Source organism: Encephalitozoon cuniculi, chromosome I, assembly GCF_000091225.2.
Source record: "Encephalitozoon cuniculi GB-M1 chromosome I, complete sequence".
Lineage (NCBI taxonomy): Eukaryota > Fungi > Microsporidia > Unikaryonidae > Encephalitozoon > Encephalitozoon cuniculi.
The window spans coordinates 44391-62563 of NC_003242.2; the positions used below are offsets into that span (position 1 = coordinate 44391).

Genomic DNA, 18173 nt, shown 5'->3' on the forward strand with positions numbered 1-18173 from the left:
CGGAGCTCACTGAAGGCCACTAGATTCAGTAGGTCGATGAAATAATTTTAATCCTAAAGCTTCCTGGACCCAACCCTATATCCAGTGCGTCTAGCTCCAACAAGACCAATCTTCTGTTCTTGAGAAATATCCTTCTTCGAAACGGTGGTGGGCTTGCCAACATGCTGATGGTTGCCTCCTCCATGAATATGCTCAACGGGATTCATTGCTACACCTCTGACTCTTGGAAAGACATGGCCGCGGGCCTTTGCCTTGTAGTGAGCTACAGATGCCTTGAGAAGGGGCTTGTCGTGGATACCTCCTCCTGCAACCACACCTACAATGCACCTACACTCACTGCTCACAGTCAGCTTCTTTCCAGATGGTATCTTTATCACCGTTTCATTGGTTTCCTTCCTGTGATTCACCACGAGAGAATAGCTCCCATTCACCATGGCAAAAGTGCCTCCATCTCCATACACGCTTTCAACAGAGTTGACTGCCATTCCCTCAGGCACATTCTTGATTTTTGTGATGTTTCCTATGTCAATCGGCGCATCATCCCCAATGAGAATCTTCTGTCCGGTGTACATCCCCTCAGAAGCTGGAACCATGCAATCGTCCTCCTTAAAGCTTATAATCGCCACGGGCGCCCCTCTGCTCCTCTCGTGAACTATGTCAATCACCTCACCCTCCTCCACCTGGGGAATAATGGGATAGCTCAGACAGACCTTGACAATAGGCTGCCTTTGCTTCTTCTTCGCCTCTCTAGTTCTTCTTGTAATCTTACCCATTTCAGGGCTCAAAAATCATGCAAGTTTTAAAAGATGAGTTCAAAAAAATTTCAAGCAACTATGGTCATCGAGAGCTATATCTCGAGGGCTTCACGCCAGAGCAAATCTACTACCAGATGGAAGATCTGTGCAACGCCATTCTCCAGAGGTCTGAAAAGCTTATCAGCGAGCTTCATCCTAAATATGAAAAACTACCATCCCGGAAAGAAAGAAAAATTTGCAGTGAAAAAAGTCTGATGGATGTGGAGAGCGAAGCTATTCCGAACCAAGATGAAATTTCGTCAGGAAGCGTTCACGCAGAGGAAATGGGTGTAGCGGAAGAATCGGACGGAGAGGATGATGAGTCTCTGGAGTCTAGGGACTTTGACATCTCTGAAAACGAGATCTTTCAAATGCCAGCCAGTGATGCGATCAAACTCCTGGAGTCGAGAGTTAGAAGATCCGAGGAATATTCCTCAGATGGCTCTGGGTCAGACTCTGAGGCCGGGAATCAGGAGCAATAAAGACAAAGTCACCATAAAAACGATACAGATTCTTCAAGAGGTAATTCCAATTCCGGCTTGTTTAATGATAAGGTAGTCCAAAAGTACATCGGCATGTTCCCTCAATTGTTTTTTAGGACAGTGACATTCTTGATTCCATCGAGCGATTTAGCTCCGGGCTTCTTTCTAGAAGCCAAGGGCTTTTCCGTTTCCCTGACCATTCTTATCTCACTATCAGGGACAAATCCATTATTTCCAAAGTCGACAATCTGCATAAGATCCCCTTCAATTTCGTTGTAAAGAGCAAGGATGTCATTGGACTCCAAGTCACCAACCTCGGGAATTTCATCTGCAATATCAACCTCCTCCCTAATGTTGTATGCATGGTTGTCAAATGTTCCTTCTCGGATTCTCTGCAAAGTAATCTTCTCTACTTCATCGTCCTGCTTCGACGAAAATGGAATAAGCGGAGGCCCTTGCTTAAAGTCTATTTCCTCCTGGGCCAGTAAACTGTTCTTCGGCCTCTTTCTGGCGCTCACTTCTCCGGCATATTTCCACTCCTTTGGCTTGACCAGAAGTTTTTCTATCTCCTCAATTTTCTCGTCCATATTAACGGCTCGCTCCACAAGCTTTTTATAAGCAGCTCAATAAGCTGGCGCGGCATGCATATCTCATCCTTTCGCTCCTGTCTACAACAACTTCTTAGCAATGCACTGCTCCTCACATCCAAAAAAGTCATCCAGATACCTGCATATATAGCTAACTCCACAGTCCTCCGTTCCGGGCGTGTATGTCGGGCAGCATATAAAGTTCTGGTTGTGGATCGACTTGTCGATGCTGTCATCAACAAGAATGCACTTCCCAACATCGATGTTGTGGTTTCTTGCCACAACCTCGAGATCCTTAACCCACAAGTCGCATTTAGATTCAAGCTTTACCTTTCCAACCTTGCAGTCAAGCTGAGAATACCAGCCCAGAAACCCGTCGAGGCCGATAGATTCCAGATGCTTGACAAGGCGTACTGCATTTTGGCTCATACCAGTTGTCCACAACACATACCCGGCATCGTGGACTCGAAGAAACTCTGCTAGCAAATCCAAGTGAGGACGGTCGTAAACAAAGTACTCTCCAAACTTGAAATCAGCCTTTATGCCCATAGCGGCAAGAGTCCGGTATTCGCTCTTGGCCTTGTGGTATTTCCTCGCCAAAGTTCCGCTTATGTCGAAAACTACTAAGAACTTCATGGTCTCAGGGTGGAAAATCAAAGTATTAATCCAGATCCCCCTTCTGCATCGAAGGGAGGTCTCTTAAACACCATTCTAAAAACAATCAAAATTTAATTTTGTGCAGGCCTGCCAGAAGGAAATAGTGCCTCGAACTTCTTCACTATAAAGTCCTCACTAACTCCAAACCTCTCCCCAGCAGAAGCAAGGCCTTTGGCCAGTATCTCACCTCGCAACTCCGATAATGTCTTGGCGTTCCAGTTCTTTGGAAGCATCCCTCTTTTGGGCTGGGGAATCTTTGTCATAGATTCCAGACTATTGAACCAGCTCATCCTATCGAGACACTCTATTTCTGAGCTGCTAAGCTTATGTCTTTTCGCTTCCCCCAGTATCCTATTGATGGTCTCCTCCAGTCCTTCTATATCCTTGTCTCCTAGAAACTCAACTATACTTTCTCGGTTGTCATCGGTTACTCTTCCAAATATCATTATGGCCTTGTGGAATAGGTTGTCGTCTTCGCGAACCTCTTTCTTTCTACTCAGCGTGGAAACTATCTTTCTAATGCGCTGGTTCATATCGTCCACGCTTTTGTTCCTAATCGTTTCAGGATAGCAGTCGTATCCATACTTCAGCGTTAGACTGACAAGCGCCCTGTCATCATCGCTGGTCCAGCCCCTGACCTTCTCAACAGCAAGATCTTCTGTCTTCAGCAGGGAATTCAAGATCATCACCACTTGGATCCGCAGGAGAAACCTCTCTCCATACTTCTTGTAGACGCTCCCGAACTTCGAAAACAACGAAGGATCGTAGTTGTCAACAAGAAACTCTTCTATTCCGTCGGAAAAGTCCGATCTGACCTTTGTGCTTTGGAATTGGTCGACCGTATATTTCACAAGGTACCTGAAATATGCATCCGTATCCTTGAAACGAGGCGACTGGGGCAATATATGGGCCTTTTCCACCCCGTCCTTCAAGTCCTCATGCGTTAATGAAGGAATCTCAAGGCCAACAGATCTAGGCCCAAACCTGAGGACCCCAAGAAATATAAGTAGGCACTGGTTTTCGTAAAATACATTTTCATCCTCGCTTTCAAGCTTTGTGTTCAGCAGCTCATCAATCTCGGAAATGTCCTCAGAGGACAACCCGCCTTCCCTGGCAAGCCTTCGCATTTGCCTCCTAATCCTACCCTCACTCTCCTCGCTTTTTCTTTTGCTGAGAAGATTCTCCCAGAAGTCAGGATCATCAATCTCCTCTTCAACCTGAAAGGATGCCTTTGAAAACACATTTCCCCCATCAGAATGCTTTACAATCTTCGTTCTTCTTTCAAGAATTTGGTCGATGTCCTCCTCACAGAACTTCCTGCTCGATGCATCGTCCGTTTCCATAAGGACCCCATATGCTCCTTTCCGAAGAAGAGTTTCTATTGCATCCTTCTTCCTGGTCTTTTCGCTCTTCTGCTCCTCAAATGTCATCTTTTGCAGCACCGCCCTGTCAAGCCCCAGCTTCAACCCTGCCTTGTCAAACATCTCTCTTTCATATGTATTCTCCGTCACCAGCCTATACACTTTCACTTCGCTGGTCTGCCCAATTCTATGGCATCTAGCTTGCGCCTGGAGGTCATTCTGAGGATTCCAGTCAGAGTCAAAAATAATCACTGTGTCAGCCGCAGTCAGGTTTATCCCCACTCCTCCGGCACGGGTGCTCAGAAGAAACACAAAAACATCACTTGTCTTGTCGCTAAACCTGTCGATCGCAGCCTGTCTGTTCTCCGTCCTGGCTCCCCCATCAATCCTTTCGTACTTATACTTTCTGTATGCAAGATACTCTGCAAGAAGGTCTAGGCACCGGGTCATCTGCGAAAATATAAGCACCTTGTGTCCATCCTTCAGCTTTCCAAGGAGCTTGTCCAGAAGCACAAGCTTTCCACTGCTCTGGATAAATATTTTGTAATACTCATCAATATCGCTTATCACACTATTTCCGTCCTGGTGCTCATCCTCATTCAACACCTCAGAAGTCAGGGTAATGTCGTTCTCCGCCCCCTCGGCCTTACTCCTCTCCCTCTTCTTCTTGAGATATCCGCTGAGTATCTGCTCCTCCGCCCCCTTGATGAGATACGGGTGTATACAGCACTTCCGAAGCTCCATCATCACATTCAGCAGGTTCGGTGCAGATTCCTTTCCTCCCTTCGTTAGAAACTCAATGTTCTTCTCAAGTATTGCCCTGTAGAACCTCTTCTGGATCATCGTCAGCGCAACCTCGATAATCGTCTCCTCCTTCGTCGGGATTGACTTCTCGACATCTTCTTTCATCCTTCGAAGCATTAAGGGCCTCAGCAGCCCCTGGAGCTTCTCAACATCGTTGATATTTTCCATCTTGAACTCCCCGAGAAAGTGGGGAAGACTCGAAAACCGCATCGGGTCAATAAAGTTTAGCAGAGACCAGAGCTCAGAAATGTTGTTCTGGAGAGGAGTTCCACTTAACAGCACCTTGTGGTTGAACTTCAGCGTCCTCAGGATAGTGGCTGCCTTGGATTTTGCATTCTTCAGTCGATGTGCCTCATCAAATATCCCAACAGAAAAGTGGAACTGGCTCAGATGCTCCTGCTCAGCCATGACTGTGTCATATGTCGTAATCAGCACGTCAAATAATCTAATCTCGAGATTGTTTTTCTTTAATACAAACTCATACTCAGCTATCAATGCTCTTCCAGGTCGATTCTCATGGTACTTCAGCACTCTCAGGTCTGTCCAGGCCTCAAACTCCCTTTCCCAATGCGGAATAATGCTAAGAGGCGTCACAACAAGCACAGGCGCACAGTAGTCGTATTTGGTAAAAAGAGTATTGATAAACGTCACACTCTGTACGGTCTTTCCTAGCCCCATCTCATCTGCCATGATACAGCTCTGTTTATAGTACCACCTATTCAGCAGCCAATTGAGCCCTTCAAGCTGGTACTCCCTAAGCCTGTTTCCTCCCTTGAACACAGGAGACTCCTCGTACTTAATAAAGTTCTCTCGGGGTGGTCTCCAATCAATCCCTACCCTCATATTCCTTATCTTCTTTCTATCTCTGTACTTCTTCAGTTCCTCCTCAAATCCCTCGCACTTCGTCACACTCTCTGCAGTTTCAAAGGTCGATAGCTCATAGGCCTGGCCCCTCCACTTCACCAAAAACACCTTCTCTCCATCATAGTCCTCGTGAAGTATTCTATCCACTTTCACGAAATCGGGATTGAAGGGAACCTCCGTCGCTCGGAACTTCTTCACTTTCATCGCCCCAACCTTCGAGGCCATAATCTCAGATTTTGGAACCCAGTCGCAGTGGAGATAGCTCTTATGCTTGAACTTGACAAAGTACCTTTCGCTCTCGGAGTCATATTTCAGCAGCTTCTCGATTCCGTCCTCAGATTCCTCGTTGTAAGAGTCCGAGCTGCTTTCAGACTCGGGAGCCGATGCTCTTCTGACAACCGCTGCATTCCTCTTTTGCCTTCTCTCCGGAATGTAAACGCTTCTTCCCTCGTTTTTCTCTCGATATCCATCCATCTCTCTTGTCCTCGTCTCCTCTCCTTGAAGAGGAGCACTCGGCCCATATCCATGCCCATATCCAAACCCATGGCTGAAGTTGAAGGTGTTGTAAAACCCATGCTGGACCCCGGGAACAAACCCGTGCGGAATCCCAGGTCCTATTGTTGGTGCATATTGATATCCAAGAGGCGCTTGATAGAGCATGGGGTTGAAATGGCTCTGCGCCTGCCTGGAGTTGTCGTTCTTGCGTGGCCTTCCCCTCTTTCTGGGCATTACCTTCTTTTCACTGGATTCCGAGCTGCTGGTGACGGAACTTGCAGTACTCTCACTTTCTGAATCCATGTTTTGGGGCCCTGTTTTTTTGCTTTTAAAAATTTGCCTGCTGCACTAGAGAACCTCTTTAAGGTTCTAAACACCTCCATACATCTTGTTCTAAGCACCTTCAACAACTTCTCATCGCCGTCTTCCTTTCTTCCCAAACAACAGATTTCCAAAATCCTAAGTTCCCGCCAGCCCAGGTCTCTTTGCCAGAGGTTTTTATATCCAGTCTGAGTATCCCTGTGTTCCAAGCTCTAGAGCTATCCTAACCAGACTCTTCTGCATCTAACATGTCCTACCAAAATTAATCAATAAATTAAAAGCGACTCCCATCGTAAAAAAGCTTAAAAAGAAGTAGAGCCAATTCCATAACTTAAATGCAACCAAATCCTTTAATTAGAATCCTTTCTAGCAAAGAGATTCTCCTTCTCTGCCTTGTATAATGCCTTCCCTTCAAAGCACTTCTCAAGCACCTTGAGCACCTCAAGAACAAGCCTGGGCCCGATCTCCTCTAACTTTTTCCCTATTTTATAGCATCGAACCCATATAACTCCGTCAAGATAGAAAAAACACAGGGCCTTATCCTTTGTTTCGTTCGACCGAAAAATGTGCTCTATGACATCTTTGGCATACTTCAGGTGCTCTATGTCCTCAAACTCCTTGCTGAACATTAGAACATACCCACAATCCTTAAAGGAATTCACGGGGAAGTTACAGTCCCTCATCGTAGACATATTGTGCATCCTGAATAGGACAGATACTCCGTCAAGTATGCCCATCCATAGATCATCCGATCTCTTTGTGGACCGGAAAAAAAGCATGGAGTCACACTCGTTTATCGTCATGAGGCTTCGAAGCTCTCCGTAGTTCTTCCCCATGTCCCACTTCTGCTCCTCTTCAACCTTCACCAGCCTGGAAATGTCCTTCATCAGATGCCGTATCTTTACCGATGCTCCTCTTGTGCTTAGAATCACACTAGTCATAGATAGCCCTTGCAAAGATAAAAAATCATTCCGTTTTAACCTTCCCAAGACCTTCCACAAAACCACGAACTCCTAAAGCTGCTTTATTTAAGGATGGCATGCGCAATTCACTGGATATAATCATTTCTTCTCCATCTCTAGGCCCTTTTCCATCACCTCCTTAGTACTGCGCTTGACTTTGGTGATTCCAACCAATTTCTCGGTGATTATCTCCCACTTGTTCTTCTTTGCCTTTCCAAATAAGGCAAGGAGCCTTTTCAAAGTTGAGGTCTCCAGGGGCGTCCAGCTGCTTATTTTCATCATCTCCTTTATCTGCTCCTCAATACTTTTGCCTATTCTCGGATCTCTTTTCTTGGCAATCTGGACAAGTCTCTTGATTCTTAGGGCGTCCTGGTTCTTTAGTGAGGCCAGCTTCTCCCTGTTCTTCGCAGAGTATTGTGATCTATCATGCTCCTCCATACCATAAAGCTCCTCCACAGGTTCAAAGGTTCTCCACGATCTGAAGTTACTCCAAAACTCGTAGAACTCCTCAACCTTCTTGAGATCATCGCTGGGGCTTAGTAGAGGAACAGGCTGTTTGATGCTAAACTTGCTATTCCTTCGGAAGCACTCCTCAAAGACATCGAAAAACTCATCTGGCTGATAAATCCTATCTTCCGGAATGCTCTCATCAAAAAAGTTTGAGTCGTAGAATAGTCTGAGCTTCCGGTCTCCAAGGACATCTCTTGCAACCTTAACCAGCAGAAATGCTTCCCTGCATCCCTTGGTCAAGTCGGGGTGGTACTCATACATTTTCGCCTTCATGACATGCTCAAGGACGTGTGGCGGAATGGGCTTTGTCCTGTACATATCCAGATCAAGCAGGAGATACAGATCAACTCCCTTTCCCCAGTTCTTAAACTCCTCCCTCGTGTACAGATTCAGAACATTTCTTCCCTTGAAGTATTCGCTGTGGATCCGAGCAAGCTCTCCGACCGGCTTTTCAAATTTGATTATCCAGTTGGGCATCTAGGGGAGAAAATCCCAAATTTTAAGCCTTTGCTTTAGGAGGGCACATAATAAACACCATCCGACCCTATACCACTTTAGTCGACTCTTATCTATTCAGCATATCAAGTTGGTAAACGTCTTGAAGAGAGCCTTGCACTCCCCATCAGATGCGATTAATAAACTCGCCTCGTCGGTAAATAGCCCGTCAGGCTTCTTTGAACTCAGCAATGCCCTGATGTGAGGCTTTGCACAGAGTCGGATATAAATCCGCAGCGCCACTTTAATCAGCCTTGTAGATCCAAGACTAACAGCCTGTGATGCCAGTGAGTTAAACATTAGGTTTATTGCCGAAAACCTGTCGAACGTCTGGCATGCATAGTTAAGTCCGTCGTCATTCCCTATTATCAGTCCAAAGATATTTGCAGAAAGCAGTTGAGATGCCTCAGACCCTAGATCAACTATCTTGAGGAGGAGAGGGACAACCTCGGTCGTCTTCAGCTGCTTATGTATGTACTGGTCTCCATTCTGAAGTAGCGAGGCAATCACTCCCAGCGCAGAAATCCGCAGCGTCTCGTGCTTCGAGTTGGAATCAGACATCACCAGGTATCTGTATATGTAGTAGGGAAACCTGGCATCGACGAAGACTTTCTTTATCTTCGGTTCGCTAACCAGTATCTGCAGAATATTCAGAACCGTGTACAGCCGGTGACACTCTCTTTCATCGAACTTGCTTGTACTCAGGATCATGTACGGCGCAACCACCTCCTGAAGCAGGAAAATTGGCATCGAGTCGTATCTCCATATCTCCAGCGCCATCCCAGGTGACTTCTTCAGCCTCTCAAATAGCTCGTCCAGCTTACTTGTTTCCTTTGGATTGCTTACAACAGATGCACAGAGATCAGACAACCTCTGCCTCTGGGATTCATCACACTTATCATTCTTCACAGCATTTGCCATTCCTGGATGGGGATAAAACAAGAATTCCAATTTCCACTCCATCATTTCCTCTTCTTCTGCTTTGCCTCGTGGTACCTGATGATAAGCCATTTGAGCTTCTCAAACAGCAGCATGTTTCTTAGCGTGCTGTATTTTGGGCGTTTATCCATCCCTATTTCCTTCAGTGTCTTTTCATAATCACGACTCCACGTGGTTTTATTGAATCCAAGTGACGATGCAAGAAATGCATTTGGATATGTAAACTCTCTGTTTATAAGCCTCTTAACCACAGCGCTTCTGTCTTCCAGGTCATCTATGTTATAGGTGCATACCTCGTTGAAGTAGATGGACAAGACGTCGTTCCTGTCCTTCCTAATAGACTCTATGCTGTTAAGAACTTTCAAGTACTTGCGAACCACAGGGTCGCTGTGAAACTCATAATCCTGCCCGCTGCCCTTCCTTTCCATCTTCTGGGAAGGATCCGTGCAAGGAACTCATTATCTTGTCAAGAGCCCTGCTGCTAATAAAACTCCTGTTTAATTCTCCAAAACTCAACTAAAGGAGCTTATCTTCTCAATTAGCTCGGGCTCGATTCTCCTGACCACATCAGGGAACTCAAGGTACGAGTATATTAGCGCTAAGGTTCCAGATGAAAACATCGAGAGGAAACTGTAGACAAATGTAATCAGGGGGGCTCCTATGATGGCTGCCGTGACATACGAAAGATCGTTCGACTGGAAGCTGGAGTTCACAGAGAACAGCACGGCATCTCCGCATGCAATCGTCCAAACAAAGAAAAGCAGGCAGAAGAAAATCACCTTTCCCACAACCATGTTGGCGAGAAGAGTGATTCCTCTTTTCTCTCCAATCATGTTGTACGACTTGCTCATAGACTCGGTGTACTTTGTTCCATGCAGAGTGAGGTATGGAAACACCAGTTCGTTCATTACGTTCACCAGATCCCCGACAATACTCAGGAGGCACAGCAGGATTACATTTATGAAATTCCCTTCTCCTCTTTCTCTGTTTCTGTCTCTTTCTCTCTCGAGGAGAAGCTTGGCTGTATTGATTGCAGCCATGACCAGCCCTGCAAACGAGATACTCCCGAGAGCCATCAAGGCAACATAGAAGGATTGGCCGAAAGACTCCTTTCCGTCCGTTATATGGTTGATGACAATCGCAGACACAACAACCTGTGCGAAGTATACTATGTTGAAGAATGTCCAGTAGCTGTTCAGAATAAAAAGAATGGACATGACTCCTTTGCTTGCATCGTTATTCCCTAGCACTCTTAAGAACACGAAGCTCTGGACAACCTGAAGAGATACTGAGACAAGGAGCAGAAGTGTGCATCCTATGAGATTCGAGGAGAGAATCTTTGCCGTGGTTTCTATCGTTGCTGCTATTAACGGCAGCACGGGTTTAATGGCCCAGAGATAGAACATGAGGGAAACCCCAAATGATATTCCTGTGGAAAGAATGACAAGCGGATTGTATGTCAGTATTGAAAGCAGAAAGACTGTGGCTGGGGCTACAACGTTGGCAGTGAATATGAATCCCTTTGCTGCATATCTAAGGCCCAGATATGCTATCAGCAAGAACACAAGCATAAGGCCGACGTTGAGCACCAGCACTGGAAGGAAGGCCTCTTTGTCATACTGGGGGGCTTCCTTCATCTTTACCACCATCCACGATGTTGTTGCAGTCGTCAGAATGGCATACAGGACGAATGCCCATGCGTCATGGAAAGATCTGTTCTTCTTAAATTCCTCCATTTTGTTGTTTTGTTTTTTGTTGCAAATTTATATAGTGCATTTCTGATATTGCAAAGGCTGCTCAATTATTTCTGCGGCGATGGAATTGCCATTTTGGATTGATGTGCACCTATGGCCTACTAAGTAGGATTGCCTGGCTTCATTGGAGAGGCGGACCTGGATGCGGTGTTCTGATTTGACACATGCCCTCCTAGCCTCTGAGCGTTGTTGGTCTAGTGGATAGGATAACAGCCTTCCAAGCTGTTGGCCCGGGTTCGATTCCCGGACATCGCACTTTTGCCCTCCGCAGCAACTGCAACGCCGGGAAATTCCCATTTTGCCTCCCGGCTTCCCGCCTTCCTTCCAGCCTAGCCCAAACTAAGCTGCATTCTTTACCCTGAAACAAAGTACCTTGCATGGGTGATTATGATGCAATCAACGACGAGATAAAGAACTTCCTGAGCCTTACAGACAGAAGCCCATGCGAGAATGCCCTCTCTGCCAAGGAGCCGAAGACGGACGAGGAGAACCTTTCCTCTCTGATAGCGCTCCTTACTAGTTTGCAAAGTGTGTACAACGAAATCAACACAAACCTTGCTGCAGGAGACGGCGAAGGGCTTAAGAATGTCCTGCTGAACAGCGACATCAAGATGTCTCTTGTGTGCGAGTCTCTGATGAGGGTTCTGAAGGATGTGTCGCAGGAAAAGAGCGAGCTTGTGAAGAGCGAGGAGAAGCACAAGGAGAAGATAAGAAAGCTCAACGAGGAGAAGGAGAGTCTTGAGATCAGACTAAACAAGATGGAGAGTGATCTTGAGTTTGTCAACAGGGGAAACCAGGAGCTCAGCCGAATCATCAGGGACCAGAAGAACAAGATTCAGGGGTTTAAAGAGAAGGCAGATCTTGAAAAAAGGAACTGCGACAGCTTTCGGTCGATAAATGAGGAGCTAGAGACGCTGAGAAAGAAGGCCCTAGAAAAGTGCGATGTCTACGAGAGGGAGATAGGGGTGCTAAAGGAGTATGTGAAGGAAAGGGCCTTGGAGATTGGAAGGTTGAAAGATAGGGCGAGGCAAGACGAGTCTGAAAGGGAAAGCCTCAGCAAGAAGATAGTGGCTCTCGAGAAGAGCAACGAGCTACTTCGAAAGAAACTGGAGATGAAGGAAAATGCTCTTGGAATGTGCAACTCGGAGCTGTCGAAGCTGATTTCAAAAGAAAAAAGGATTGAGAACGAGCTTGAGAGGATGAAGGAGAGGGCGTCTTACTACGAGAGGCTTTACAACGCCACCAACAGTCAAAATGAATACCTCAACAGCCAGCTTTCCAAGATGATAAGGAGTTCCGACAAGATAGAGGTTCCTGAATACGATCCCGACGGACAGCAGGAGGTGACTGCAGTATCTGATGAGAAGCACACGAAGGACACGGAAAGGAGTGATGTGAAGAGGATAAGGAAGTACAGGCGTAGGATTTATGAGCAAAGAAAGGCTAATGAAAAGCAGAGTGCGGAGATTCGTGACCTGAACAGGGAGGTTGAAGCTCTTAGAAGCGAGGTTTCGAGACTTCAAGAAGAAAGGGCGAGAACGGTTAGTGGAAATGCCAAAATCATGGAAGAGCTGATGGGCAAGGTGGAAAGCCTACTGGAGAAGAATCGGGAGTACCAAGGGATTATTTATGAGCTCCGGGGAAAGAACGCAAGGGAGGACAGGAGCCGTGTGGATTTCAATGACAGCTTCAGGACTGTGAATGACGGGGAGAACGAACAACAGGAGAAGGAGGACTTCCCGATTCCGGGAGTTCTTGGTAAAGACGAAGCCTGGGGAGGCCGAGACGGGTTGAAACCCTTTGGTTTCGGAAACGACTACGAAAAGAAAATGAAGGAGGATGATGCGAATGATGGCCTGCATGGTATGGATAAGACTTATAACGGAGAGGTCGGAAATATTTATTCGAGGATGAGCTTTCCGAAGAAACGGCACGAAGCAAATGGGGATGGTGGGCCGATTAAGCTGAATCTTCCGGACAGTTTTTATAGCAGCCTTGTAAATCCCGGGAAAGAAGCATTTCTGGGCAGCGGAGAAGATGCAGAGAAGGCTTCTGTGAAGAATGAAGGCAAGGCGGATGTGCTGCACAAAGACTCTGGATATTTGGACGATCCGTTTGACAGTATAAGCAACAAGAATCTTAGAAGAGGTGATGAGGAGAAGGTTGAGTCTGAAGCCAGCAGCACGTCTCCCAAAACGGTCCGCACGACCTCGACCCTGCATGAAATGCTAAGGCGGACTGATGCTCTGCAAGAAAAGTTTGATAAGTTGGAGGACCAACTTAATGCAATAAAAAGTAGTGACAAGGTCGATGCCGAGAAGGTTCATGACCAAATCAAGGCCTACAAGAACTATTACTATTCAGATTACCTGGATATGTCGAATGGGTCTGATGTCATCTGATTTTCTTGCAGAAGCACGGGCTCTGAAGGCTGTGCATTGCTTTAATACTCGTTGTCATTCAGGTTTACTGTGCAGCCTGGAGGGCATAGACCATTGGTACCTGATGGCAGTCCGGAAATATCCAGATCCAACCAAAACAAAAGAAATAGCTTTCAAACCTGAAAAAAGGAGCAGAGAAATATAAAAAAGCCTAAGACGAGATGCCCATGGATAAGGAAACAGTGAAGGATATCCAGAGATCTATTGCGATGAAGCTGAACAGGGTGGAGTACACTGAGGTTCCCCTGATTGAGGGGTATTCGGAAGCAGAGGACTGCTATAAGAGGTTCCGAGACAGCCTCAAGAAGATTTCAGACAGCATTACATGGCTGATGACGTATGAGTATGGAGGAAGCAAGATGAAGTCTCTTTATTCGAAGATGACGATGATAACCTCCACCTCGAGGATCGGGCAGTTTAAGAACTACGACATCTATGAGGCCAACGGGCTCATTGGATTGGAGTTTTCGAAGATTGGAGTGGCCTCGAGCCTCAGCGACACAGGAAAGAAGTATTCGAAGGCGTATATGGACATTTCGAGGTACAAGCTCGAGATGAACAGCAGGCTTGAGCAGCAGCTAAAGAAGATATCTGACCTGAGGGACCATTCGAATGCAATTGACAAGAAGAGGAAGAAGGTTTCAAACATAAGATACGATTTAGAAATGGAAAAGAAGTCCAAAGAACCCAAGACACCTAGCATGGTGTCTAGAGAGAACGACATGGAAAGGACGTTTAAGGAGACATCGAAAGAAGCTCTCAAGGAGATGGAGAGGTTTATCGGGAACGATGGGGTGTCTGGGGTGCTCCAGAAGGTTGCTGAGGCCCACCGCATGTTTACTGAGAAAAGTGCCAAAGCACTGGAGGAGGTAAAATAAATGTTTTATTACCTGTGAAAGATACTTTATCATTTTCCTGTCATTTCTTGAGTGCAGACGTTGCCGTACCCTTTTACGAACTGGCTAGATTCGAGGGCTTCTGGATGATGTCACTGCGGGATATCTCGCGCCCCGGGCTAATGTTGAACTTGGGATGCCCGTAGTCGCAGTTTAGGCCCTTTGGACAGAAGCCAAGGAAGTAGTTGTAGCACAGCTTCTTTCTTACATGCTTGTTCTTGCATGATGCCCCGTTTCTGCAGAACCCACGGTTGTACCACGGGCACTCCTTCGAGGAGCTGTTTGGGTCTATGTGTATGTAGTTGCATTCTGGATTCATGCACTCTCCATAGCTGCTGAAGAAATAACACTCTGGCATCCTCGAGAGGTCGTATTCGTGCATAAACTCACACTTGATTCCCTTTTTGCACAGTCCTCGAAGCCAGTGTTTGCACACAACGGCAGTGCTCAGCTTGACATGCTGCTTGGGACAGTTCGGATCCCTACAGGAGTTTGTCTGATATGGAATGCAGTAGACCTCGTCCTCCTCGTGCAGACCCAACTTGTCTGAGACATAAGCTTCGAAGCTGAATGTTGGGGTTTTCATTGGCGGGTAATGGAAGAGAGGTTATATCCATTCAGCAGAGACTCGACGATTAAAAAATAACAAAAAAATAGCCCCAAGATGAGATTATATAAAGCCATGGCGTTATGTCTACCGCTTGTAGTGATATGCACCTCTGAGGTTTCTCAGTCTACTGCCGAGACCATGAAGAGCAAGGCCCAAGATTCGTACAAAAGGGTAGTGGAGCACGGGAAGACGTGTCTTGAAAGGATGTGTGGACTCCTCTCTCGGGGGAAAGGCATGCTCTATACTAGAGTCAAGAACATTGTGTCTAGTATCAGAAGGGGCGGAGAAAAGAACGAGGAGGTTGCTGGGCCTGTGGATGGCGAGGGATCGGAGGAAGAGGCGTTTGACCTTTCTCCTGAGGATATTGAGAAACTAATTGAGGAGATCAAGAAGAAGCTTGCAGGGTATATGGACGTAACAGGGGAACAGAATGAGGAGGAAGAGAAGAAGGAGTTGTGAAATGGCCGTGCTGTTTGTTTACGCCTAGTTGGTAAATAAACATAATATGTTCCTGTTTGTTTTTAGCTTTGATGGTTAAACAGATGTAAACTGCCCTTACGAATGGAATCAAGCGATAGCTGGGAGGAGGCCACTGAGGATTATCTGGAGGTTGTTCCTTGTAAGAGAGCGGACATCCGGAGGTCTGCAGACGTCAGGGCTGAAGCGATCCATAGGATTCTATGGATTTTCGGGAAGATTCTAGCGCCGGTGATGAGGCCTGTTATAGAAGAAAATGTTGACCTTCATGTCGATGAGAAGCTTAGGGAATATGTGAACTCGTTGGAAAACATTGGAGAAGCGGGTAGAGTAGTTATCTTATTTAAGCTTTTGATCTTGTTTGGAATTCCCAGCAGAATATACATAGTCCTTTCCGAGGGCATCAAGTGTTTTGTTGAGAGCAGGATTCTAGGGGCCATCAGAGAGCATCATGGGAGGTATAATGCATGTGTTGTTTCGGTAGACGCCTCTCTAAGGCTTAGGGACCAGTCATATTACTTCTCAAAGTCCACTCGGCATCTTGCTAGTGTGCAGTATGTGGTTAGGCAGTTCCCCGGGCCTGATGTGTGTGGAGAGGCATCTTCCGAGGAGATGACCAGGTGCTTTGATGATCTTGACGAAAGAAGAATGAGCAAGATCCCCACGTCTGTTGAAAAAATGAAGAGGCACCCAAAATTCATTGTTGAGTCTATTCTAAGGTGGGACCAGTGTATCTACCCCAAAAGGCCAACGTTCGGACTCTTCAAGGGGGAGGCGATATACCTGAGGGAAAACGTGGTGAGGCTGAGAACAAGGGAGCAGCTCTACAGGATGGGAAAGGTCATTGACTCACCAAAACCATACAGAATAGTAAGGAGGGACAAGGAAATCCGGCTGTATGCACCGTGGCAAACACGCGACCTGGTGGTTGAGGGGTTCTGTGAGTCCATGTACCAGGACTATTTGCATCCAAACTTTATACCTCGGGACTGCGTATACATAGACAACAAGAATGCAAGGGATGTTGCACGTCTACTGGGTCTTCCACACAGAATATGCTTCCATGGGTTTTCAAGGGGAGTTCCTGTCAATAGAGGAATATTCCTGGAAAAGAAGAATCTCTATGTGTTCTCAAACTTCCTAGCACAGTATTGCAGGTACTTGGAGATGAAGGAGAGGAGCGAGTGTAGATCCATGGGACTCAAGAGATGGAGGATTTTGATCAGAAATGCATCCAGGTACTTAAGGATCAGAAAAAGCCTGGGATTGAAGTAGCATGTGCCATCCTGGGGCTGGACTCTCCCACTTGGTTGTCTGTCCGAGACAATGCTTGTTCAGAGATGACCGCAACGGGGAAACCTTGCAAGGAACGTCCTGAAGGAGACAGAAGGCCTTTTGTTTTAGCGAATGTGCGGTGATGACAGCTTGGATGTCCATTTATGTATAATTGTTATCAAAATTTTCTCCGGGAAAACCTACATAAAGAAAAAAAAAAATACCCCTATGTCCGAAATAGTTCAGGCACTTGTTATTGATATTGGATCTGGAGTAGTGAAGTCTGGGTTTGCCGGAGACGACGCACCTAGGGCTGTATTTCCTAGCATAGTGGGGTTTCCCAAGCACAAGGGAGTGATGGTTGGAATGGGACAGAAAGATGCATATGTGGGGGATGAGGCACAAACCAAGAGAGGAATTCTGCACATAAAGTATCCGATTGAGCATGGAATTGTAAACAACTGGGACGACATGGAGAAGATATGGCACCACACATTCTACAACGAGCTGAGGGTTGCGCCTGAGGAGCATCCTGTGCTTCTTACGGAAGCGCCACTTAACCCAAAGGCCAACAGGGAAAAGATAACTCAGATTATGTTTGAGACCTTCAATGTGCCATCATTCTACATTTCGATCCAGGCAGTGCTGTCTCTCTATGCAAGTGGGAGGACGACAGGGATAGTGTTTGACTCTGGTGACGGGGTGTCTCATGTTGTTCCGATCTACGAGGGATACTCCCTTCCATACGCAATCAACAGGATTGACCTTGCCGGAAGGGATCTGACCGACTATCTTCAGCTGATTCTTACCGAGAGTGGAAACTCGTTCACCACTACTGCCGAAAGAGAGATAGTCAGGGACATCAAGGAAAAGCTCTGCTATGTATCGCTGAACTATGAGGAAGACATGAGAAACACCGAGCATCTGGCTTCGATCACAAAGACTTATGAAATGCCTGATGGACAGGTGATTTCGATAGGTAATGAGAGATTCAGGGCACCTGAGCTGCTATTCCAGCCAAAGCTCCGGGGTCTTGAGCTGAAGGGAATCCATCAGAACATCTATGACTCGATCATGAAGTGCGACGTTGATATCAGGAAGGAGCTCTACGGAAACATTGTTCTCTCTGGAGGTACCACGATGTATCCCGGATTGGCCGAGAGGATTCTTAATGAGATTAAGGCTCTGGCACCTCCAGTGATCAAGATTGGAGTGGTTGCGCCGCCGGAGAGGAAGTACAGCGTGTGGATTGGAGGGTCCATCCTGGCCTCTCTCTCAACCTTCCAGCAGATGTGGGTTTCCAAGGCTGAGTACCAGGAGCACGGGCCATCGATTGTTCACAGAAAGTGCTTCTAATCAAAGCCTCGCTTCTTGGCTGCTAGAGTCTATCTACTCTGCAGCAGGACTTCCCAGCTGCTTCCCCATAAATGCTGCGGGCTCGAAGCATTC

The 18173-nt window shown here is 46.6% G+C and overlaps 16 protein-coding genes and 1 non-coding gene across 17 annotated transcripts; 7 read left to right on the top strand and 10 right to left on the bottom strand.

Annotated features, from left to right (window-relative positions):
* Positions 1-53: 53 nt before the first annotated feature.
* ECU01_0310 (60S ribosomal protein L2) lies at positions 54-773 on the bottom strand (the record flags this gene model as incomplete). The annotated part of the gene is made up of 1 exon (NM_001415538.1): positions 54-773. The coding sequence occupies one exon, from the start codon at positions 771-773 to the stop codon at positions 54-56; it is 720 nt and encodes a 239-aa protein (NP_001402115.1).
* A 17-nt stretch (positions 774-790) lies between these two features.
* Positions 791-1276, top strand: ECU01_0320 (uncharacterized protein; the record flags this gene model as incomplete). The annotated part of the gene is made up of 1 exon (NM_001415539.1): positions 791-1276. The coding sequence occupies one exon, from the start codon at positions 791-793 to the stop codon at positions 1274-1276; it is 486 nt and encodes a 161-aa protein (NP_001402116.1).
* Positions 1277-1377: 101 nt separating this feature from the next.
* ECU01_0330 (uncharacterized protein) lies at positions 1378-1863 on the bottom strand (the record flags this gene model as incomplete). The annotated part of the gene is made up of 1 exon (NM_001415540.1): positions 1378-1863. One exon carries the CDS (start codon positions 1861-1863, stop codon positions 1378-1380), a length of 486 nt encoding a protein of 161 aa, NP_001402117.1.
* Positions 1864-1944: 81 nt separating this feature from the next.
* On the bottom strand, positions 1945-2499 carry ECU01_0340 (uncharacterized protein; the record flags this gene model as incomplete). The annotated part of the gene is made up of 1 exon (NM_001415542.1): positions 1945-2499. The coding sequence occupies one exon, from the start codon at positions 2497-2499 to the stop codon at positions 1945-1947; it is 555 nt and encodes a 184-aa protein (NP_001402118.1).
* A 92-nt stretch (positions 2500-2591) lies between these two features.
* Positions 2592-6347, bottom strand: ECU01_0350 (uncharacterized protein; the record flags this gene model as incomplete). The annotated part of the gene is made up of 1 exon (NM_001415543.1): positions 2592-6347. The coding sequence occupies one exon, from the start codon at positions 6345-6347 to the stop codon at positions 2592-2594; it is 3756 nt and encodes a 1251-aa protein (NP_001402119.1).
* A 368-nt stretch (positions 6348-6715) lies between these two features.
* ECU01_0360 (uncharacterized protein) lies at positions 6716-7306 on the bottom strand (the record flags this gene model as incomplete). Its single annotated transcript, NM_001415545.1, has 1 exon — positions 6716-7306. One exon carries the CDS (start codon positions 7304-7306, stop codon positions 6716-6718), a length of 591 nt encoding a protein of 196 aa, NP_001402120.1.
* A 120-nt stretch (positions 7307-7426) lies between these two features.
* ECU01_0370 (uncharacterized protein) lies at positions 7427-8314 on the bottom strand (the record flags this gene model as incomplete). The annotated part of the gene is made up of 1 exon (NM_001415547.1): positions 7427-8314. One exon carries the CDS (start codon positions 8312-8314, stop codon positions 7427-7429), a length of 888 nt encoding a protein of 295 aa, NP_001402121.1.
* Positions 8315-8410: 96 nt separating this feature from the next.
* Positions 8411-9253, bottom strand: ECU01_0380 (CCR4-NOT core subunit CAF40; the record flags this gene model as incomplete). Its single annotated transcript, NM_001415548.1, has 1 exon — positions 8411-9253. The coding sequence occupies one exon, from the start codon at positions 9251-9253 to the stop codon at positions 8411-8413; it is 843 nt and encodes a 280-aa protein (NP_001402122.1).
* A 41-nt stretch (positions 9254-9294) lies between these two features.
* On the bottom strand, positions 9295-9699 carry ECU01_0390 (uncharacterized protein; the record flags this gene model as incomplete). Its single annotated transcript, NM_001415549.1, has 1 exon — positions 9295-9699. The coding sequence occupies one exon, from the start codon at positions 9697-9699 to the stop codon at positions 9295-9297; it is 405 nt and encodes a 134-aa protein (NP_001402123.1).
* An 84-nt stretch (positions 9700-9783) lies between these two features.
* ECU01_0400 (uncharacterized protein) lies at positions 9784-11007 on the bottom strand (the record flags this gene model as incomplete). The annotated part of the gene is made up of 1 exon (NM_001415551.1): positions 9784-11007. One exon carries the CDS (start codon positions 11005-11007, stop codon positions 9784-9786), a length of 1224 nt encoding a protein of 407 aa, NP_001402124.1.
* Positions 11008-11208: 201 nt separating this feature from the next.
* Positions 11209-11280, top strand: ECU01_0405. Its single transcript has one exon. It is a non-coding gene; the product is annotated as a tRNA-Gly (tRNA).
* A 122-nt stretch (positions 11281-11402) lies between these two features.
* On the top strand, positions 11403-13427 carry ECU01_0410 (uncharacterized protein; the record flags this gene model as incomplete). Its single annotated transcript, NM_001415552.1, has 1 exon — positions 11403-13427. The coding sequence occupies one exon, from the start codon at positions 11403-11405 to the stop codon at positions 13425-13427; it is 2025 nt and encodes a 674-aa protein (NP_001402125.1).
* Positions 13428-13633: 206 nt separating this feature from the next.
* Positions 13634-14344, top strand: ECU01_0420 (uncharacterized protein; the record flags this gene model as incomplete). The annotated part of the gene is made up of 1 exon (NM_001415555.1): positions 13634-14344. One exon carries the CDS (start codon positions 13634-13636, stop codon positions 14342-14344), a length of 711 nt encoding a protein of 236 aa, NP_001402126.1.
* A 73-nt stretch (positions 14345-14417) lies between these two features.
* Positions 14418-14948, bottom strand: ECU01_0430 (cleavage polyadenylation factor RNA-binding subunit YTH1; the record flags this gene model as incomplete). Its single annotated transcript, NM_001415556.1, has 1 exon — positions 14418-14948. The coding sequence occupies one exon, from the start codon at positions 14946-14948 to the stop codon at positions 14418-14420; it is 531 nt and encodes a 176-aa protein (NP_001402127.1).
* Positions 14949-15026: 78 nt separating this feature from the next.
* Positions 15027-15431, top strand: ECU01_0440 (uncharacterized protein; the record flags this gene model as incomplete). Its single annotated transcript, NM_001415558.1, has 1 exon — positions 15027-15431. The coding sequence occupies one exon, from the start codon at positions 15027-15029 to the stop codon at positions 15429-15431; it is 405 nt and encodes a 134-aa protein (NP_001402128.1).
* A 102-nt stretch (positions 15432-15533) lies between these two features.
* Positions 15534-16724, top strand: ECU01_0450 (uncharacterized protein; the record flags this gene model as incomplete). Its single annotated transcript, NM_001415559.1, has 1 exon — positions 15534-16724. One exon carries the CDS (start codon positions 15534-15536, stop codon positions 16722-16724), a length of 1191 nt encoding a protein of 396 aa, NP_001402129.1.
* A 228-nt stretch (positions 16725-16952) lies between these two features.
* On the top strand, positions 16953-18080 carry ECU01_0460 (actin; the record flags this gene model as incomplete). The annotated part of the gene is made up of 1 exon (NM_001415560.1): positions 16953-18080. One exon carries the CDS (start codon positions 16953-16955, stop codon positions 18078-18080), a length of 1128 nt encoding a protein of 375 aa, NP_001402130.1.
* Positions 18081-18173: the final 93 nt, after the last annotated feature.